A 22,499-nucleotide genomic window follows, 5' to 3' on the forward strand; every position below is an offset into this window, starting at 1 on the left:
CATACTGCAGCAAGCAACACACACAAAAAGGAAGGGAACACAGATCAGCATCTGGAGGCAAGTTTCTCATTTGCAGCTGGGTTCATGGTGATGCTATCTGCTGACTCTCCCCATTCCAAACTCCAGGGAGCCCCAAGAATGAAATGTACTTTGTTTATGAGATCTAAAAGTGCCCCAGACACCTTATTAGTGAGACAGGAAGATAGTTCTATTAACTAAAAGGCTCTAGCGCAGGTACCGTCCGCCTTTCTCTCTATAATTCATACCAGGTTGATAACAAGACAATGCTGCTTTGGGTTGAGAGCTCAAAGAGATGCTCAGAGAATACATAAATAACTCCCTGGGAAATTGAAGAGAATCTAGGAGTCCATTCAAAATGAGTAATAATCAAGTACTGCTGATGCACAAGAGGATTTGAAGAGGCTTACCTGTGAAACTGGGTGGGTGATTCATTGATATACATCAGGGGTGGGGAAGTGGATCTGTCTGGGAGGCCAAATCATGATTTTCTCAACCCTTTGTGGGCCACATTTGACAGGTGGGGAGAGCCACTTACTTATCACCTGTCATTGCAATGATGTCAGGTGACTTTCTTTGCTCCCAGGGGTCTTCAGAAGCCCTTTTCAAAGCACTACATTGAGAAGCACTTTGCAGGTGGGGGAAAAAGCTTGACTTCCGTCCAAGCCAATCTGATTGCTACAGGTAGAGACATCCATCACCAGAGGGAAGGCAATATGACAGTTCATATTTTACGAACCACAAAACTTGGAAAGCACCACAAACAGGGAAGAGGAGAGGAAGCAACTCCGTATGCTTGAAACAAGATTTCTTCCAAAGCCGACACATTTCAGAACAGGGCCTTTCCTCTGTAGCACTTCTAAACAGCAGTCCTCATCAAAAACAAAGAACTCTGCAGTGACTCCAACAATAATTCCCTTGCTGTTGATGAGAATTGCTGTTCAAAAGCGCCCCAAGGAAGGATTTGTTCTGAAATGTGCAGGTCCTGGAAGAAATCTCATTTCAAGCATCTGCAACGACTTCATTGTCCTGTCCCCCTCCAGTTCATATTTTACATTATCCCTCTCCACAATGTGGATTAAAAAGAGACTGGGACTATTTCAATGGCAAACAGTCAAAGACAATGACCCTCACCTATGAAATGCTAGCTGAAGAAGAGTTTGGATTTGGATTTGATATCCCACTTTATCACTACCATAAGGAGTCTCAAAGTGGCTAACATTCTCCTTTCCCTTCCTCCCCCACAACAAACACTCTGTGAGGTGAGTGGGGCTGAGAGACTTCAAAGAAGTGTGACTGGCCCAAGGTCACCCAGCAGCTGCAGGTGGAGGAGCGGAGACACGAACCCGGTTCACCAGATTACGAGTCTACCGGTCTTAACCACTACACCACACTGGCTCTCAAGGAAGAGTGTCAAAGCTCCAGGTTAGTTGCAACAGAAGTAAAGTCCTCACAGATAAGAGATGAGATTATAAACCCATTTCTGAACTGTAGAATTTCAGGTTGCTGGTGGGGGATCATATTGTTAAATGTTCTCCCATTAAAAACTTTTATGCACCATGAAAATCTATGATGTTAGGGAAAACACGAGTTTGGAACCTTTGTCCTGATATTCACTTCTTACTGCAGATGGGGGTCATATAAGTACTACAGTTGTTATTGTAATTATATGTATGTTTTAAACAGATGTTATCTATGTATATAGTTTTAATTTTATTAATGCTTAATTTTTTAACTGTTCCCCCCGCCCCTAAGTTTTTAGTGATTCTTGTTTCTTTCTTCAAGTTTCCTTGAATCCCATAAGGGAAAAGGGGGGAGGGGTATAAACAAATACATAATTATAATTAAATACTATAGTATATATTATATACTACAGTAACAGTCCATCTTGTGGGACTTGGTATAAGCCAAGATTTACTATTTATGTAATATTTATGTCATATGACATATTTATATCAGTTGTGTTCATGCATTTAATGTCATGTCTACTTTGATCTGGAATCACAACTTTAGTTGGATCAGGTTTGAAATGTTACTTTTTTATGAAGGGACACTCAGTAAAAAAAATGCAGTTTCTTTGTGTTACTGAGGGTCCTTGGAAGAACAGTTTTCACTGTTTTGTTCTTAAACTGTAGTAATTCACACTGGGACTTGCTGGTGAACGGCAGGTAATATATTAAATAATGGTGGTGGTGGTGGTAACGATAATACCTATTCCATGCAAATGTTTGATGTACCTATTTTTTGGAAACGAAACACTCTGAAAGAAATGATCCATTACTAACTTCACCTGTAATGGTTCTAGGGGTTGCTCATGCGTAAGCAGATGCCTATCTCCCCGGCTGGGTGCAAACACCTGGCTGGGTTGCCAAAGTGAACCTTTTCTGTCCGGACAGCCACTCACCCGTGGCTGACTCAATCGCTGGCAGAATCCGTGAGTGGGCGTTTCTTAAACTTCTTCCAGCAAAGAAGTTCTTTGACGCCTAGTCTCCGCCTACCCTCTCTGTGCGGAAGCCTTCTGCGCAGGGAGGGCGTGGGCAACGGAGGACCCCTACTCTCCCCGCTGGTCCCAGGCAAGGAGTCATGAGACCGCCTCGCCACTTCCCCCAGCTGCCCCCCTTCTCCCCTGGTGCTACGCTGATTCTCTTCCCCAGAAGATGGGCTGCTCCTCCCGATCCCTGGACGCTCTCTGGATCCCTCTGGCTTTTGCTCTCCCCCTCCAGGTGATGTTCCCTGACATCACCTTTTATTGATTTTTCACGCTTTGGAAAGAGCAGCAGAAACTGGCCTGAGACCATCCCGACTGATTTTAATGGCATGAGCCCTTATTCTACATGAGAAAATTCAAAAATGTAGAACACCTCTCTCTCTCTCTTTATAAGGGAGGTCCCCTTGCTAGTGCTATACTTTATTAAACTCTTCATATTTTAGCATGTGCGCAAGCATGCTGGGGATAATGATGTGGAAAGTGCATGAAGGTGATAACAAGAGAATATTCCTTAAGGCGAAACAAGATTAAAAATGCAACTCCGTGAATCAGACGAGATTATATTTAAAATGCACGCTGGAGGATGAACCTTCAAAAACAGATTGTAAATGCAAACAGAAACTGCTGCAGGTGATCTTTGCATGAACTTAAAATATTATATAAAAAGGAAGCGAATGTGGCTTTGTCCTCCTTCAAGAGTCATGTCCTGTTTTGCTAGGAATTATAGGTCAAGACTTGCCAGGAAAATATAGAGGACTATTCATGTATGCCACAACAGCAGCTAGAAAATTATTAGCCCCAAAATGGAAAGAAGACAAGATACCAACTAAAGAAGAATGGCAAGAAAAACTGATGGACTACGCTAAAATGGCGAAGCTAGCTGGAAAACTTAGAGACAAGGACAATAGAGACTTTTAAAAAGACTGGGAACCATTTATGTTGTACCTGGTAGTGGACTCTCTGTGTTGTTGAACTTACAGATTGTAAATCCTAGAGGGAGAAAGATCAAAACAATGAATGGTTAGTCCCAAACCAGCCTCAGCCTCCATCATTTTCCAAACATCCTTGCTAACTTGTTGCCATATACAAACTTCTTCATTTATTAAAATGTTGTGTAGGCTCCTATGATGTAAGTAATGGGCCCCTATATAAGGTGCCTACATTCTGCTATTTATAATTCGTAGTAGTTTGCATCATATATTTACACCTATTATTATTTCATGTTATAGCAAGTTTCTAGAGACTAGATTATGAGTCTTTGTAAATTGTGTTTCTAAAGGAACTTTTGTTATTGCCAAATGCCAATGTGTTTGCATTACTAAGTTTTTTATGAATAAAAAATCATTTTAAGTTAGAGCTTAATAATTATTTCACTATTAATATACTTCTTCTTAATTGTATTTCACAATAAATATACTTCTGCTTAATTGAATTTCAGTTCAACAATTACTTTGATAAAATACAGTACATATTTTGTTATGTGCAAATGGCTTTAGATACCCATGAGGTCCATAAATTACCATATATCATATATTCAGCAACAAAAAACAGCGACAATTTGTTGTCGACAAAGGACAGCTGGACATATAAAGGGCCCCATTACCTTCAGTAGCTTAGGGCCTCATCAAACCTAAATCCGGCCCTGAATACCTGTGTACATGTATGTGATTTGCAGCAACTTACCTCCTCTAGGCGATCCACATACATGCGACAGGTCTCCAAATCACAGTCTCCTCTGACAACTATCATTCCCAGAGGAATAGCTACAGGAATAATAATAATAATAATAATAATAATTACAGCACATTGCAAAACAGAAAGAAATCACAGTACTGTGCAATCTTTTTAGCAGCACAATCCTATACAACAAGGCTCGTTTGACCTGTGGTCCTCCAGATCTTGGCGGACTACAACTCCCATCATCCCTGAAAATTGATCATGCTTACTGAGTTGGAGTCCAACAACACCTGGAGGGTTATAGGTTTGCCGTCTATGGTGTGCCTGGTGCACACCAACCTAGAAAGCCAATAAATTTTACTCCAAGGAAACATGTACTGGATTGCAGTCATACTTTAAAATAGAGGTATCTCAACTGTGGTCACCTCAGCATAGTTAATTATAAAAAATCAGGATCCATTCAGAAAATCTAGTCAAGGCTGTTCACAACAACATAAAGTGACATTACTATATTTCACATTATTCCCACAGAGAGAGAGAATAGAAATTTTCATGCTACATACACCATTGTTCATGGAGCGGGCTTTCATGAGTTTTAGTAATGTAAAGAGCATGGGGAATCAAAGTAAAGCAATTTATTTATTCTTTTTTAAAAAATATTTTTTATTTTGACAAAGTAATAATAATAAATAAATAAGAATAAAATGTGCACCCCACCCCTGAGAGCATTCCAACTATCCAGGCTCCCAGAATTTCAACACCTCTTGCGATGTTTTGACCCCTTTCCGTTTTAACAGTACAAAGTCTACAAACACCCTCCATATCTCCTAAAAATCATTTCTCCTGAATATTCCCCATCTTACCCTAATAGTGTGTGTTAATTTATCATTAATAGCTAATATCCCGCACCTCTTTATACCACTCTTCCATTTTATATTCACCTTGCCCCTTCCACTTCCTCGCTATAATAACTCGTGCAGCTGTCAATAAATTTGTGAGCAAGTCCAGTAAAGCAATTCAAATCACTGGGTTTCATTAACATCTGGTCATTTATCCCCATTTGTAAAAAAGCAAAAATCACAGAAAAGAAATTGCCTGTGTCCTGGTCTCCTAGGAGCTTTGGACACAATCCACCGGGAAGTTCTTCTCCTGTTCAATCCCCACTGAACTGAATCAGAGCTGTGTAGGAGCAGGGAACCTGTGACCCTGCAGATGTTGCTGGACTACAAGTCCCATCACCCCTCACTACTGGTCATGCTGGGGCTGGGGCTGATGGGAGCTGGAGTTCAATAATATCTGGAGGGCTGCAGTTGTCCATCCCTAGTGTAGAACCACAGTAGTTCCTGCATAGCTCCCATTCAGTGTGCAGTAGAATTTCTTGGTGAATTATGCTCTTTGCCCTAATACTGCTAATCCTTCCACCTTTGCAAGAGTGTGTATGAGCATGGACCTCTCTACCCAGCAGCATTGACAACAGTGCTGAAACAGTTTAAGAATAAACTCACCCAGGAATCATTGGCAGTGTATTTTTGTAGTGCACAGAAACTGAATAACAACAACAACTCTATTTCAAAAATACATACTCGGTGCATTTCAAATACATGGGAGAGATTTAAATTCAGATGAGAAACCTTCAAGATTACATATTGATGCATCATTAAACAATTTAGTTTTCTTCTATCGAACTCATCACAAACTGCTTATGGTTGATCATATTATGAGCTCTAAGCTGGCTGCAATGGCTTAAGAATTAAAGGACTGTTTCTGACATTCATTTCTGCCATGCTGGAAATTAATGAATAGTCTGCAGTTGGCACTTTGTTTAATGCAGAGCTTTTAAAAGCATAAGAAGCAACAGCAGGCTAAGATTTTCCCCCATGTATTTTCACTCTGTTTACCTTTCCATACATCTCATGGGAGCTTTAATTTAGCTCCTGTGCCAGTGCTCAGAATACAAGGCAGGTGGAACCTGGCCCCCTTCTCTTGTAACCCATAGCTATAATATTTGGAAGGCAGTTGAAGGGGACAAGGAGTGATTTGATGAAAATGAGAAAGAAACAGGGTATGAAGCTTCTGTATGTCATTAAAAGCCCCCTACCTTTCCCCCAATAAATCAAGTGTTGCACAATGCTACTTTAAGCAACAAGGATACTCTTCTCAACATTAATCAGTGCAGCCCTCCTAATGTGGAAGTACTTTGTCCTATCCATGTGAAAGGGGGGAAATACCCTAGTAATAGACCACTGGCATCAAGACGTGTTAAATGCAGTCCATGGGTGAGATGCTCCAGAGAGACTTTTCAGAAGATGCCTATCAAGTTAGATCTGCAGACACGAGCCACTACTGACACTATCAAATTAAGTGACCAAGCCCTCCTTGTGCCTCCCACTTCTCTTTCATTAACTGGGCAGGAACTCAACTGCAGGTACATAAATATTGGGAGGGATCTTTTTAAAGCAAAATTAACTGCAGTGGCATAAGATTTCGTGGACTACAGCCCACTTCATCAAAGTCATTAAGGAAAATCCTCCTTTGCCAAGTATCTATACACACATTTACAGAAGAAAATATTAAAATATAAGCAGTGCATCCACAAAGACCATGAAATGCAATAATTCATTTCATGCATTATCCTCCAGGTGATCATTATCATCCAGCTCTTTTGCCTGGCTAGAACGTCCACTTGAACTATAACAATGCTTCTTGCATGTCTGAATGAAGAGATGCTAACTGTAGAAGCCACTTACATTTGCATGGCTGGACTGTACAAAGGTGAGCATCAGTGTCACATCCATTGCCCTGCCCACCAATGGCATAAGACCCTTGAAATTAGGGAATACAGACCCCGGTTTGAAAAGGGTTCTCTTCATCCCTGTTCTTAGTGCAAATGTCAGAGATTTTCAAAAGTGACATCAAGGCACTGATAAGATGTGAAATGGACATGGCTGTCAAACTTTGCTTCTTTGACAGAGTAAAGTCTGCTTGCATACTATTATTGGTTAGCTTATCATGCCATAAAAAAAGAAGTGTTTGAAGAACTATGATTTAAGGGCTTGCTGGGATCTAGTTTTGATGCTTCCTCATTAGCTGCTGGTTTCTATCTTTTTACAACAATAACCAGTACATCACTGCTGTTCCTGTAAGTGGGCTAAGAGAGAGCTGGCTCATAAATTCTTGTGCTATTTTCTTCTATTAAACTTTTCAGCACGGGGGAAATGAGTGTGTTTTTATCAGAAACAAGAGCTCCATTTCGCCGGCTGAAATATTATGCCGAAACAAAGCAGTCATTCCATTTTTGGCCGAGTGCTACTGACAGGGGCTACTTAATTCTGAGTACGGTGACATCACATCGCTCGTGCCTTCAGTAATCTGGACAAACTCCAGGTTCAAATCAGCCCTTGGCAAAGTGCTCACTGGTAGAAAATACACACACACACACACACACACACACACACACACACACAGACTAGCAGCTGCTAGTAGGCTTATGTGGTGGTGGGATGAAGTGCTCTGTCAGTTCTAGGAACTGCCAATTTAATTTCCCATAATGCTCCTGGTGCATCATCATCCTGGGTCCTTGTGGGGAACTTAAATCACAGCTCCCAACTGACTGGTACTTCTACAATACCCTTTTAAAGAAGGGAGGGGACACTGTGGCCCCAATAGCTGCCAGAGAATGCATACTGGTTTTGTGCCATCCTGGAACTGTGTCACTGGGGACAATGAGGAGAAAACACAGGTCAGCAATTGGCAATGCATTCGTCATGGCATACAGTTAGACCTAAGCACAGAAACACTCCTTTGGGTCGTCCAGACTGGCATAGACATTAGGTGGTTTGTCTTCTTCTGCCTTCTGGAAAATCCAGAGCAGTCGCTTTTCTTTGCTGAACATCAGGCTCCAAGCTTCTAGCTTTGGTGCACTGGCTTTACAGACTCTGAGCTAGAGGTCAGAGTCAGACCCTCCAGATCTATATTTGGGTCAGCTGCTTGACTCAGCCTGGCCTTGCCAGTGGCATACAACTGGCAGTCACTATATGAGGCCAGGATGGGGAACCTGTGGCCCTCCAGATGTTGTCAGTCTACAGGTCACATCATCCCTGTTCATAGGCCATACCTGTGGAGACCCACAGGTTCCCCATTCCTGATGAAAATGCTACAATTAAAATAAATGATGCAAACTGAGCCTATCTGTATAGACCGGATTATTTCATGTAACTGCCTCCAGAATTCAAGTCACCCAGGACTTCTGAGGAGGAAAGGATTTGACACTTGGAAGATACAACAGCAAAGTCTTCTATGAATAAGTAGCCAAGGGGATGAATGAAGACCCTTCTGTCTGGTGAATTAAACTCATTCTCAAGTGCTTTTTCAGTTTCTGATGTTTCACCAAGTACAACCCACACATTTTTTGAGCACCTGTCTTCAGCCATTAAGACAATAAGCCTCATTTAAAAATTAGAAATTTAAGATTTTTGTTACTTTCTCCACTAATTCATTTTGTTCCCCTTTGATGTAACATTCACCTATATGGAGATTTTGGAAGTCATTCCAAAATTACTCACCGGTTGGAAACTGTTGTATCAGAAGAATACTTACCATTAAAGAACAAATGAACTAAGCAATTTGGTTGGACAAATTCATCTTGGGGGAATGATTTGGTTACAGTGAAGGAACTTGAATTGGATTACCTCTCAAGCATACACACACACACACACACACACACACACTTACTGTCCTAAGTGAATAACTGTACCTCTTATAAGAATATTGTTCCATTCTATCACCAAAGTGCTCTGATGGGAGACAGAAAGAACTAATATAAAATAGTGGAGTGAGTAACAAAAATGGGGTAAAATAAGGTTAAAAAATGGTTGTTTCAATATTACAAAGGAAAGTATGGAATCATTTAATTTCTTGGAAGGATTTCAAAAATGAGTTGTCTACCTCCAGTGGAGCCCAGATTAATCTTCTCTGAACAGCATGTATGACGAGTTGGATGCAGGAGTAAAAAAAATTCAATTTCAGATGAGGCCACTGATAGAATCAAATTGGTATTTCAAGCAAACAAGAAGAGCAAAATTTATTTACTCTGAGTTTGGATGATCCAGGTTATTACGCTGGTGTCGAAGTATTTGATGCTCCATCATCAAGACATGTCTCAGGCAAAAATCTTAATAGCTTTCCTGCAGGGCTCCCAAAGGGATAATAAAATGGCTCATTCTTAAATGGGTTTCTGTGTTATGATTTTCATCATTTACTGCCTATTTAGGTGGGTAAGATTGAAAGGGGAACATTGGGAAAGAGTCATGACCCATGCATTTGGAGACTGATCTACAGCTTTTTCCGCAAAAGAGAGACATCCACAATAAGCTGAACTGGACATCCTAGTAAACCATGACTTAATGTAGGGGAAGCCAAAGTGATGCCCTCCAGGTGTTGCTGAACCACAGCTCCAATTATCCCATCAGCAGTGGTCATGATGGCTTAGGCCAATGGCAAATGAAGTGCAACAACATCTAGAGGGCCCCACATTGGTTATTCCTATTTTAACATGATGGGAGAAGCCATAGCAAGTCAAAGACTCATGCTCTCCTCGCCCTTCTCACTCCTCCTGTGGCATATCCACAAGGAGATGAAGTTTTCACTTCCATTTTTGATTAACCATGGTTTAGCATTACACATGAACCCTAAACTGTGATTAATCTTAACTGTGGTTTGTTAAGCTAAGCTGTCTTCATAACTCTTAGTTTGAAGTGGGCTGGTTTAAAACAAACTACAGATAAGGTGAATGATAGGTTGCCAGGTTCAAATGAAACAAGCTGTTTTCTTCAAAAACTGAAGAAAAGACTTCACCACTGGAGAGGGGAGCATGAATGGGTAAGTCAAAGGCTTTTTATTGTTAGATTTATAACCTGCCTTGTGAGGTAGGGTAGACTGAGAGACTGTTGCTGGGCCAAAGCCACCCAGTGAGTTTCATGACCAAGTGGGGATTTGAAGCCTAGTCTCCCATGTCTTAGTCCATTGCTTCCACTGGCTATTTTCCTTATCTTCTCCACAGAGATGATGCTCACAGCTGGGAGCAGAAAGCAAGTCTACAGTCCCCAAATGTCTTCTTCCATGTCCCTCCAATAAACAAAGGTTTATCATGATGTCCAAACTGCCCCATTGTGTTGGAGGTACTGTTGTGCACCACGCCACAACGTTACAACGTCTGCTGTTGCAATATGGCAAATTTTTCCCTCAGGCAAATGATTTTCCTCAATGAAAATCTCAGCACCATCCAAGACAGCTCTCCCACCACAAACCAGGCAGTCGACATTAGCTAGCATAATTTCAATAATTAATATGCTTTCTCCCCACAAACCCTAACAATTATCTTCATGAAGAATGTTTGGCAAACCCATGATGAAGGCTTTAATTTTCTGGGTGGAAATATGTAGCAAGAGATGGCACTAGTCTTGTTAGAAGAACCTGTGCTCCCATTATTGAGATCATCATCTTTCAACTCTGGGAAAGAGTACCAGTGAACAGTGAAAAGTGTGTGTGTGTGTGTGTGTGTGTGTGTGTGTGTGTGTGGTGTGTGTGTGGTGTGTGCTGGTGTGTGTGTGTGTGTGTGTGTGTGTGTGTGTGTGAGCATAAAACTGTCTAAACAGAATAACCATATTTCTACAAGAAGATAAGCAAACCAATTAGAAGATTTGCCATCCAGTAATTGCCAGGGAATCCCATATTGTAAAAAAAGGAAGCTGCAGCTTTGTTACATAACAAACAGCCGTCCTTGTAATTGAATATGAATAATGAACCAGATGCATGAACAAGACTCTATTAAACTGTTATCGCAAGCAGCCACATCCTGCACTGATTAATGACTCTGTGCATGTCACCAAGGAAAAGGACTTCATTTTAAGGTGTTGCCGTCAACAGCATCGCCAGATTGGCTGACCTCTCCCTTGGACTTCTGCATCATTGATTGAACGTGACCATTAATTGCTACAGTACTTTCTCCCATAAATTGTGTATTGTTTTTCTCAGCGGAGCTGTGAAATTCGAGGTTGATAAGGTCTTAACTGAGAATCAGGAAAAATAATGGGAATCTTCTCCATGACTACAAGGGTATTTGCATGAGGCCCTTATGGTATAAGACATTTGTATCATTCATATGCCAAAATGGAGCAGAACAGAATGAAGTGTTTCAGCCTTTCGCCATTCTGTGCAGACTTGCCAGATGTCTCAAGAAAGTGCACCAGCAGGTCATGATGCCATTATCCATATGGTATGGGTTTCTTCCAAACAAGTGGCCTGCCTGCTCTGAAAAGAGGGGTTGCTACTTTTGCCTTATCCACCACAGCTGTCCATTGTCACACCAGATCTCTATCTTCAGGGTTTTTCTTGGTTCCTTGTTTGCTCACCCATTATACCTATAATGATCGCGTCTGCTTTGGAGATTGTTTCTTTCAACAAAGGACTAAACGTCATAGAGGGATCAGCTGGTTTCTGTTTACAGGAAGTGTCCAACAACAGGAGCAGCATTTTAAAATAAAACATGCTGGTAAAGGGGAAGTCCCAACTGCCTCTTTCAAAATGGTGCCAAGCTATAGGTTTGGAGGGCAGGAGATGCTATAAATGCACACAAATCTTCTTGCCCAATGTTTTCCCTCATAAAAGCCACATTGCCAGGCATCAGGAATGCACTCGGGTCCTGTGGAGCACAAAGCAAAGAAGGCAGGACCTGACAGCAAATGGCTGTTGACTAAGACCAGCCAAAACATGTCAGCCCAATATCAAAAGGCTACCTATATACATACCTATATACCTAGGAGAACACATGAATGCAGTTATACTAATCAGCCATATGTATATATATACTTACAAGCTTCCCGAAGCTTTTCCTTGTCATAATGCAGTCCCTCATAATCCTGTAAACTAATTCTGTTCACTCTGATCCTCAGGCGCTCTAAGACGGCATGGGGACTGCAGGGAAAGGCGAGAGAAATGTTAGGCAGGGTCACAGCTAACATCGGTTTCCAGAAAAGAGAATCTGATTTTCCTAGAATGAGCTGCAATGAGAGACGAAGAACAGAAGCAAAAAGCAAAAAAATAAAAATAAAAATTGAATCCCCACGAGCACTGAGCTGCCAATCTCAAAACATGAGCTTTCTGCAAATAAAACAGTTCGCCCTTTGATTCAATGGAACAGCATTCCTTGAAGAACACAGGGGTCAACAAGTCCTTTTGAGAAAGTCAGAAAAGTTTCCGTTACAAATCTGGCGTGCACCTGCTGGGTTTTTTTCCATTAAAAATTTGAAATCTGCCCAGCTGTAGATTCGGACTTCCTACAGAGGACCTTCTGTAGGAGACCCAGCTGTCTAAGATGAGGAGGAAGGCTACCTGAGAGGCCCTTCTCTAAAGCAGTTCTCAAGTTGGGAAAAGCTTTTCCCCAGAGAGGTTTGTCTGATTATTAATTAATTAATTAATTAAATTTATTAGACACCTTCCCTCACCACAGGCAGCTCAAGGCATCTTTACAAAAATAAAATCAACCAACCAACAAGTAAAAAAACCCCTATACAGTCATTAAAACTAAGAAGAGAAATAAATAAGTAAAACATTTAAATGAAAATATTGGAAATAACCCCCTTTTGTTGTTGTTGTCTTTTCTGAACCAGGAGACAACCTTTCCATTTCCCCAAGCTTTTAGCTACAATTTTGATTTTGCTGCCTGTTCTCAACTTGATTTTATATTTTAATGGATTTATTTTACATATATATATATATATATATATACACGGCCCTAAGAATATAATTTAACAATGGCATAACAGTGCCTATAAATGAATGAATGAACAAATGAATGCAATTGCTGTGCTTTTATCAGTCCTCAATATGATGAACCCAGCACAAATGAGCTTCACTTGAACTTTTTGAAGATGGTAGCTCACACCTGCAAGCAGCTCCTCTTAGCAGCTTAGCACAACACACCTGACCCAATTTCTCTAGACAAAGTGACAGGCATATCCTGAACTCCAGATACTTTAGGAAACATTCTAGATTTGCTATTGAATAAAAAGGCAATCAAAGTTCACCCCTGCCAATAACTGTTTGAAGCGAACAGAACATACATTCCAATTAATGATTAGCAAACAGTTTACAGTGGTGCCCCGCAAGACGAATGCCTCGCAAGACGGAAGACCTGCTAGATGAAAGGGTTTTCTGTTTTTGAGTTGCTTCACAGGACGAATTTCCCTATGGGCTTGCTTCGCAAGACGAAAATGTCTTGCGAGTCTTGAGATTTTTTTTCGCTTTCCCCCCCTTTTTCTAAGCCGCTAAGCCGCTAATAGCCTTTTAGCAGCTAAGCCGCTAAGCCGCTAAGCCTTTAATAGCCGCTAAACCGCTAATAGCGCTAATCCGCTAAGCCGCTAATAGGGTTGCTTCGCAAGACGAAAAAACCGCTAGACGAAGACACTCGCGGAACAGATTAATTTCGTCTTGCGAGGCACCACTGTAATAAGGAATTTATTATAAGCAGAAGTCTCATCAATGCTGACTCCAGGTTTTGGAGGTACCTTAGACAAGACACCCTCCCTGATTGAGTCTGCCTTCTCTCTGCAACAGATCTAGGTGGCTTTTGAGCAATCAAGCAGTGTATAATTTTTATATAATAATAATAATATCTGACCATACCAAGCCTCAGTAACTTAAATCCATTCATATCAATGGGTCTACTACTCTGATTCAATTAGCTATCACTCTGTAATGCAATAACTATGTTTATACTCTGGGCAATGGTTTTATCACAGGGGGAGGGCTGTCTTTAGATAGTAATGTGCATTGCTTTGCTCACTTCAATATGTGCTACATTTTGGGGGTGGTGTCTGTTTACTCTGCCCTTATGGCACCACTGCGTATAAGCAAGAGGAATGTTTCTCAAAAGAACCAGTTGGATGCAAAGCAGAGAGCCAGTGTGGTGTAGTGGTTAGGAGCGGTAGTCTCGTAATCTGGTGAACTGGGTTCGCTTCCCCGCTCCTCCACATGCAGCTGCTGGGTGACCTTGGGCTAGTCACACTTCTCTGAAGTCTCTCAGCCTCACTCACCTCACAGAGTGTTTGTTGTGGGGGAGGAAGGGAAAGGAGATTGTTAGTCGCTTTGAGAATCCTTCGGGTCTCAATAAAGCAGGATATCAAATCCAAACTCTTCTTCTCTTCTTCTTCAAACAAAGAATGGTATATAACCATTTTTATTTATTAGTTAGTTGGTTAGTTTCTTCGTTACATTAATACACTGCCTTACTCCAAGGAAATCAAGGTTACATGGTGTTCCCTTCCACATTTTACCCTTACAACAACCCTGTGAGGTAGGTTAGATTGAGAGGCAGTGACTTGCTCAAGGTCACCCAGTGAGCTTTTTTTCTGAGTGGAGATTTGAACTCTGGTCTCCCACGTCATAGTCCAACACTCTAACCACTGCTCCACACTGGCCATTTTCCTTGCCTTGTCCGCAGAGGGGATGTCAGCGGTTGGGAACAGAAAGCATGCCTATAATCCTTAAATGTCTTCTTCCATGGGTTTTGTTTATTTAAAAAAAAATGGGCTTAACATTTATTAATATTGGTCCCAGGGCAGGTTGTGACATGTGGCTCTTTGTTATTTTATGCATCCAGCTTCAACAACAACAAAACAGCACTTTCCTTTCAAAAAGTAAACTTACACCATATGAATTATTGCATCATTATTCCTTAGCTTAAAATCTACCAGACCTTTTGGACCTAAGGCGATATATTTTCACTGACCTCTGGAGTCTATGGAGAAGGCAATTAGCAAATATCTCTGAGGAAGCTGAATTTGTTCCTTGGTTGATTGCTATAAACAGGTCTGTCACCTCTGGACAAATTTTAAAAACCTAGAAACAACCTGAGCGCAAACTCTCTATTAAAGCAGCACCTAAAGGCAGAGACTGCCTGGTCTTGGAAGTGACAGGAAGTAACAGTCAGTAACTACAGGTTAAGACCATGAACTGAAAATACATATATAATATATAACTTTCCCGTTGTTGTTCATTGCAGCAACGAATGAGGAGTACAACACATTTCTGAGCTTCAAAGGTGATGCTGGAATTTTAAAGGGTTCTAAGAATAGCGAACCAAGCCAGATGAAATAATTATGGTTTTCACATTGCTCTGGACAGACAATAATTCCCCAGTGCTAAATAGCAGCTGCCATGCTGCCCAGGTGCCCTCAGATGTCAAAAAAAACCCTCTCTCTATGCAAGGCAAGCTGTCATGATTCATCTGAGACAGAAAGCTGCACCCATAACTTTCTGAGCAGCTTCAGGGGACAGCTGTCTGCTTTAGCTGGCATTTGGACATCTCATCTAACAGGGTAGGATCTACCTGCTGCTTCTTTTGTTTTTGTAGGTAGATCTGGAGATTCAGAACTCTGGGGATAGAGGAGAAAGCAGCAGGCAAATAACAGCAGGCTGCAAGCCAGGTGATTCAGCCCCTTTCTTGACTCAGGCATTTATTTAACATTCAAAAAGAAGTTGACTGAGAAATTAAGATCAATATGATGCATGGTGCCAGTGCCCTCTAAAGTCGCAGGAGGTGGGAAAATCAGGGAGGGGGAGTAAATTAAATATTGACAAGACTTTTAAAGAATTATATGGGCTACATTTTTTTATTTTACTTGTGTTGACCTGCGGTTGTTGCTTTGGGTGGTGACTGTGTGGTTTTGTGTGGTTTCTCATTAGATGGTACAATATGAGATAACGTATAAAAACACATTTTTATATGGAAAGGTGATTTTAAAAATGCCAGAGAGCAGATAACGAAACGAACCAAGTCCTCAGACTTCAATCAACACAAGTATTTAATTGAATAGTCCATGTCTGAGGAAAGGGAATGTATTCCAGCAATGTTGCAGTGAAAAACTGAAAGACTAATAGACACAGAACAAAATAAGGAATGGCAGCTTCCTCAGTGCTCTAGAAATTGTCTCTCTCTCCCCCTTCAGACAAACACCTTGTCACCACTATCTGGATATGTTGGCGTAAGAACAAGATACAGAGATGAGTACCCTATTCTTTTAAGTTTTCAATGCTGCCTAGGCCATTTGGATAACTAGTTGTTGTTGTTCCTCAGAAGACCTGAGGAAACTCATATATAATATCAAATATAAAGCTTACATTTAATTTTGCAACTGTATCTTTAGGGAAAGGATGTCCACAATAATACTGAAGAATCCATTTTTTACCACTTCCAGCATTTTTAGGACAGGGATTATATTGGCCGATCTAATTCTAACATCTTTGTTTTGAAATCATTGGCCACTTCTTACAGAGCTGCCATTTATTTTATACAGCGCTCAAGTTGAGTGAAGATTTTCTGTGATCCCTTTCAGCCTTATCCACATCCTTTAGAAAGCTGCTGGGAATCAAACTGAGTGGGGAAGAGTATTGTTACACTCAGGTCCTGCTTGTGGGCTTCTCATGGGCATCTAAGTTGACCCCTGTGGGAGCAGGATACTGGATGATGATAGGTCTTTGGCCTCAACCAGTTCTTCTCATGTCTTTTTATGTGTCCACCAGTACTGGACAAACAAATCCAGAAACTAGGTTTATGAGATGTTACAAATCAACGTAGGCATTTATGAGACCAGAAAGCCTCTGGGAAACGCAATAGCTATGTATTCATATAAGAGGTTCTGTTTCATTGCCTCCTAAGGAGCATGTTAGCAAAAATGATAGTCATTTGTATTAGGCAGTGCTAATGACACTGAATGCTGTTGGAATTCTCACTTGTATGCCAAAAACCCTGCCACAGAGTTGGGTTTCCAAAGTGGTGGAATGATAAATTCACAGTAGCTTTCTGCCCAGCATGAAGCCTAGATGTATGTATTCTGGCTGTCAGCATCAGTAACCAATGAGCCAAATGAACTCTTGCACAAATGGGTTTGTACACAAGCAAAGCTGCGAACTCTAAAAATTCTTCCTAAGCACGTTTTCCTCCATGCCATGGATATTTTTCATTTATGTATCCGTTTCAATCTCTGTGGTCCCACTTTGCATATTAACAATTCCCAAGGCAATTTGCAAATAAGAACAAAAAAAAACATGCACTGACAAAAGATCAAAATTTACAATTAATGAAACAGATTGTAGCAAATAAACTATCTTATCTTATCGGGGGGGGGGGAATGGAGCCATAGAAATCCTCTGAAAAAGGGAAGTCTAAAATTTTGGGGCTGCAACAGAAAAGGCCCTGATTTGTGGCCCTTTTGGCAGATTCTTGCTGGCAAGATCTGCAGTGGAGCTCCTTTGGAGGAAGCATACACACAGAGAGTCAGAATCCAATACATTTAAGTCCATAATTGAAATTGGCCTTGAAACAGAGTAGTAGCTGGTACAGTCCTTTTTCAGACATCATGTTTAGGATCCTATAAAAGACTCTGAACCAAGCTCCAAAGGAGAGAAAAAAGATCAGAGCAGCAGCAGATACCTCACATCTGGAGGCTAAATGCGGCCCTCTAGGCCTCTCTATCTGGCCCTTGGGGATTTCCAAATATATCTGGATATATAAGGTCCATATATAAGAGGATATATGGACCGTGGGCTGAAAACACTTCTCCACCCATGGACAAGAGGACCAGAAGCCACAATGGAATGTAGGATGCTCCCTTATACAAAGCAAGACCATTGGCCAGCTCATGTTTGATGCACTCCATGGTTTGGGGCAGGGGACATGCTGATGCTGGAGATTAAACCTGGGACCTGCATGCTAAGCAGATGCTCTGCCACTGAACTAGAGTCCACATCTAAAGGTATCTGGCCAAAGAAGATACTCTTGCCACTCCATAGTACAACAATGAGGACTTTGTAGCCCTTGAGATGCTGCTGGATTACTAATTCCTATCAGCCTCAGCCAGCATGGGATGATGAAAGTGTCAGTGTTTGTAAAAAGCAAAAAACGGTTCTGACCTCCCTTTGTTGCCTCAGCCTGGTCCTCAGACCCTTGTCGGCATAAAAGAGTCCACGAGAAGAATATCCTTGCAGATTACTTTCTGCTTTTATTCTTAAAAGTCTTTCTGCAAAAGCGACTGACCAACTGTACACACATCAACACTACCAGCTTTCACCAACCAACCAGCCCAACAACAAACTAACATTTCTCACTCTATATATACAACCCGGTGCAGGCTGCTGACTCATGCTGACCCAGCTTTTTAAGCATTAAAGAAACAGTGGCCAATTTTTAGCCGTGACAGAAAGTTGTAATCCAACAACATTTGGAGGGTCACAGAGTCCCAATGTCCTCACCCTGCAAACAAGACTCAGAGTCAGAGTTTCCAGCTAAGGAGCCAGGTTCTGAGTCTATTGCTGGAGAAAATGAGATCGCCGGGCTTCACAGCCAAGGGTCAACAGAACAACCTCTCATACCTCCAGGGCCTGTAAGGCTGGAACCTGGACCCCCATGAGTGCCTTCCATTGAACCTGAAGAACCAATTGCCTCGTTACCAGTCCACTGGTGCAGGAAGTACACCATGTATGTATTAGGCTATAGAACAGAGGGGTGCCCATCTTCCAGTCAGAGGACTGACCCTTTAAGAAGTTACCCACAATGGGGAAGAGCATGGGAGAGATAGTCTGGGGGCAGAGGCTGAAAAAGGCTCAGGTTGCTCTCAAACTTTATCAGAGCATTTGGAGCTATCCATGGTCCTGAAACTCCTGCTCAGCCTTGCTTCATGGGATCTAGCAACAGTGCAGAACACAAAAGGGTAGGGCAGCCATAGATCCAGGAGATGATGTTGGTGGGATGAAGAGGAAGCCCACACTGGACCTGAAGTCCCTTCTCCCAATGTCTAGGACTAAAGCATATGAAATTATAGCAGGCCAACACTCCCAAAGTCCATCTCCCTTCAGGTGCCAGCTTCCTCTCATGCCCACCTGGGAAAATGTACCCAGACACACCGCTCTGACAATATGACACACACCTGTGTTGAAGCTGTGTGACTCTAACACTGCCTGGTTAATTATCCAGACCCTGTGGAAATACTGCTGCTGTAGCAGCATTTGGAATGTGTATTTCTGCCTCCACTGACATGCAAAAAGAAAAAAATGAGAGAATCCAGGCTAGCGGTTGAACCCAGAGCACTCATCTGACATCTAAACAACACTTCTGCCACAGCACCAGTTTGATTCAGCCGGATGGAAACTTTTAATTAAAAACACACCCTTATTCTCCTTCCAATTATTTACAAGTCTTGTGAACCATATCTTATCCTTCAAGTGTCTGCGTAAAGTCAGACAAGGGAGGAATTCAGTCACAGATTTCTGACAGATTTTTTAAAAAGGAAAGAAAACAGTCTACATCACATCCCATTGAAATTCTAACTCAGCTGGTATGATTCAGTGAGAAATCTGCCTCCATTTAAAAACAAAAATCCCCTGAAATTAAACTTCAGAAAATGCACATCTCCCCTGGGCCATGTTTGCAGTGACAGATTAATGAATTACCTATCTTCTGGAGAAGAAATAAACATGCAAAACTAATTAAATCTCCTTGCCTTTAGAACAATAGGGAGAAGGAAAACAGCGGCCACAAAAGAAAAATAATTAACCTTGCTACTGAGATTTCGTTGTCAGAGCTTAGAAGTGATACATTAAAAATGAGGCTCTCTTTGACAATGCTTTACTCATTCAAAACATAAATAGATGCCATCAGAGGAGAGAGAAAAGAGTTTTGGGGCATCTTAAAGACAATGGCTCACATCTCCAAAAGGGTACGGGAGAATGTGATGCTAACAACCAATACCAAGATGAAGGTCTACCAGGCTTGTGTGTTGAGCACACTGTCCTATGGAAGTGAGTCGTGGGCAACTTGCAACTGCCAGGAGCAACTCCGCAGCACCTTCCTCGTGTGTTGCATCCAAAAGATTTGGGGCATCACATGGCAGGACAGTCTCTCAGCGGCGTAGCGTGGGTTGTCAGCACCCGGGGCAAGGCAAGTAATTTGCGCCCCCTAACCCGGGGCAAGGCAAGTAATTTGCGCCCCCTAACCCCTAACCTGCCGCCGCTGCCAGCTTCTTCTTGCTGGTGCCTGGTCTGGTCTGGTGTGGTTCTCTCCCGCGCTCAGCGCTGCGCTGGGCGGCCACTGCACTGTCCCTCCCCCAGATAGTCCCTCGCTCTCTCTCCGCACCGCACTCCTGGCACCCACCCCCTCCACAGTGGGCGGCGACCCAGCGGCTCAGATCGGATTCGCACAGCCAGCACTGCAGTGAGAGAGAGAGAGTGAGCCAGGTAGGGGCAGAGAGCTGTGAGTGCGAGCGCGCGCCCCCCCAGATGTTGCGCCCGGTGCGGCCGGCCCCCCCTGCACCCCCCACGCTACGCCACTGCAGTCTCTCAAACAAAGATGTGCTCTCCCAAGCTCACATTCCCAATATGTTTGCACTCCTTTCTCAGTGATATCTATGCTGGCTTGGTCATGTCCACAAAATGGAAGGTGGTAGGATTCCCAAGGAGCTGGCTTCAGGCACCAGGCCCATTGGCAGACCAACCCTATGTCACAAAGATGTCTCTAAATGTCTCTCCCGTATCAGTCTCTGCAACCACAGCAGGCACAGTAACTCTCCAACGGTTTGACCCCCAAAGGCACACTCTTCCGTTGTCTCCTGAGACACAGTGTAGACATACAGAATACTTGGCCAAAGTTTCCCCACAGACTCCCTCTATTTAAATTACAGCAATTATTTACACATTTAGTCACATATCTGCTTCCTATTCATATAAAATAGCCAATTTTATGAAAATATCTGTCATCTATTGGGGTGATCCTCCCCTATCCGGCAGCCAGTAAACTGGCACCCTAACAGGGATACCCAAAATCCCATGAAATACAGCAGCTACGGTCTGTGACATTTCAGCGCAAAGCTCCAGTATATAAAAACTAATCACAGATAGCATTCAATATAGCATTAACCATCAGTAGCACCATCCACAGGCTTTTACTGAACCCAAAATCAACTCTGTTGGCACTGAGTGACTGGCAAGGAATGCAAACACCTGAGCACATGTTCATTTGGGTGGCAAGTTAAGTCGCAGCAGATGAGCATGCAATGCCTTCCGACAAATCCATGCAGGTGTGTCTAATGCCACAGAGTCAGAGACAACACATCACAGACTAATAGTGTATCAACAACAGTTCTTTTCCTCCAATATGTCTCCAGGAGATTTACTTGGAGCAGGATTTACTTGGTGCAGTGCTTAGAGTATTGGATTAGGACCTGGGAGACCAGGGTTCAAATCCCCATTCGGCCATGAAGGTTGTTGGGTGACTTAGGACCTCTTTACCTAACCTACCTCCCCACAAGGTTTTTGTGGGCATCAAATGAGGTGGAGAACCATATACACTATTTTGAGCTCCTTGGAGAAAACAGTAGGATATAAATGCAACAAATGCAAATGCATTTTCATGTGCTTAACTTCCCCTTGAATTAATTTATTTTGTATCGATGAGGCCCATGGTACGTACCCCCAAACAGCTACAAGGGAGACCGGTTCCTTCATGTTCAGTGTATTTAGCATATTTTGTTAATATCCTAATAATATTATGAGTGAGGATTTGTACCTAGCAAAAATAGCACCACTCATGACCAAGAGGGAGGTATCAATAGGCTTGGGAAAATGTTTTTGTTTAAATCTAGTGAGGTTTTCCTAGTAGCTATTGAGAGTCTTATCTTCTATTAATTTGTCTAATCCTCATTTTAAACCATCCCAGTTGGTGGCAATCATTGCCTCTTGGGGGAGTGAATTCCATAGCTTGACTATACACTGTGTAAATATGTCCTTTTTTTAGTGTGGCTTGACACCAAAACAGCCCATCAAGGTCTGAATATGCTCAGTAACTATGGAATGGTGGCTGAATGTTGAAGGCTGGGGAATGGGGAATGAAAATACAGGGGTACCTCGGGTTACAAACACCTCAGGTTACAAACACTTCGGATTACAGACTCGGCTAACCTGGAAGTAGTACCTCAGATTAAGAACTTTACCTCAGGATGAGAACAGAAATCATGTGCCGGCAGCACAGCGGCAGCAGGAGGCCCCATTAGCTAAAGTGGTACCTCAGGTTAAGAACGATTTCAGGTTAAGAATGGACCTACAGAACGAATTAAGTTCATAACCAGAGGTAACACTGTATTCAAAAAGGGCTGGCTGCCTGCCTGCCTGGAACCGTCCACACTGCAACATTTTGTTATGGTTTCAACTTGTTAAGTACAATCAATTCACCTTCAATGCATTAGCCAATGTGTATGTATGTTGTGTTTGT

The 22,499-nt window shown here is 42.2% G+C and overlaps 2 protein-coding genes across 9 annotated transcripts in view; both read right to left on the reverse strand.

Moving 5' to 3' along the window:
* DGKI (diacylglycerol kinase iota) overlaps window positions 1-22,499 on the reverse strand; it is a 254,537-nt gene that overhangs the window by 55,127 nt on the left and 176,911 nt on the right. For all 8 annotated transcript variants that reach the window (XM_081023972.1, XM_081023969.1, XM_081023975.1 and 5 more), the window contains 3 exons: window positions 12,054-12,154; window positions 4,190-4,269; window positions 3,452-3,496 (listed from right to left, as the gene is read on the reverse strand). In XM_081023972.1, coding sequence (XP_080880098.1) covers window positions 3,452-3,496; window positions 4,190-4,269; window positions 12,054-12,154 — 226 coding nt within the window. The remainder of the gene's footprint in view (window positions 1-3,451; window positions 3,497-4,189; window positions 4,270-12,053; window positions 12,155-22,499) is intronic.
* The window catches only part of CREB3L2 (cAMP responsive element binding protein 3 like 2), a 275,941-nt gene continuing 254,819 nt past the window's right edge, over window positions 1,378-22,499 (reverse strand). Inside the window, exon 13 of the transcript XR_013991331.1 lies at window positions 1,378-1,401. The gene's annotated coding sequence lies outside the window, so the exon portion shown is untranslated. The remainder of the gene's footprint in view (window positions 1,402-22,499) is intronic.

This window comes from Podarcis pityusensis (assembly GCF_964106645.2).
Source record: "Podarcis pityusensis genome assembly, chromosome: 10".
NCBI lineage: Eukaryota > Metazoa > Chordata > Lepidosauria > Squamata > Lacertidae > Podarcis > Podarcis pityusensis.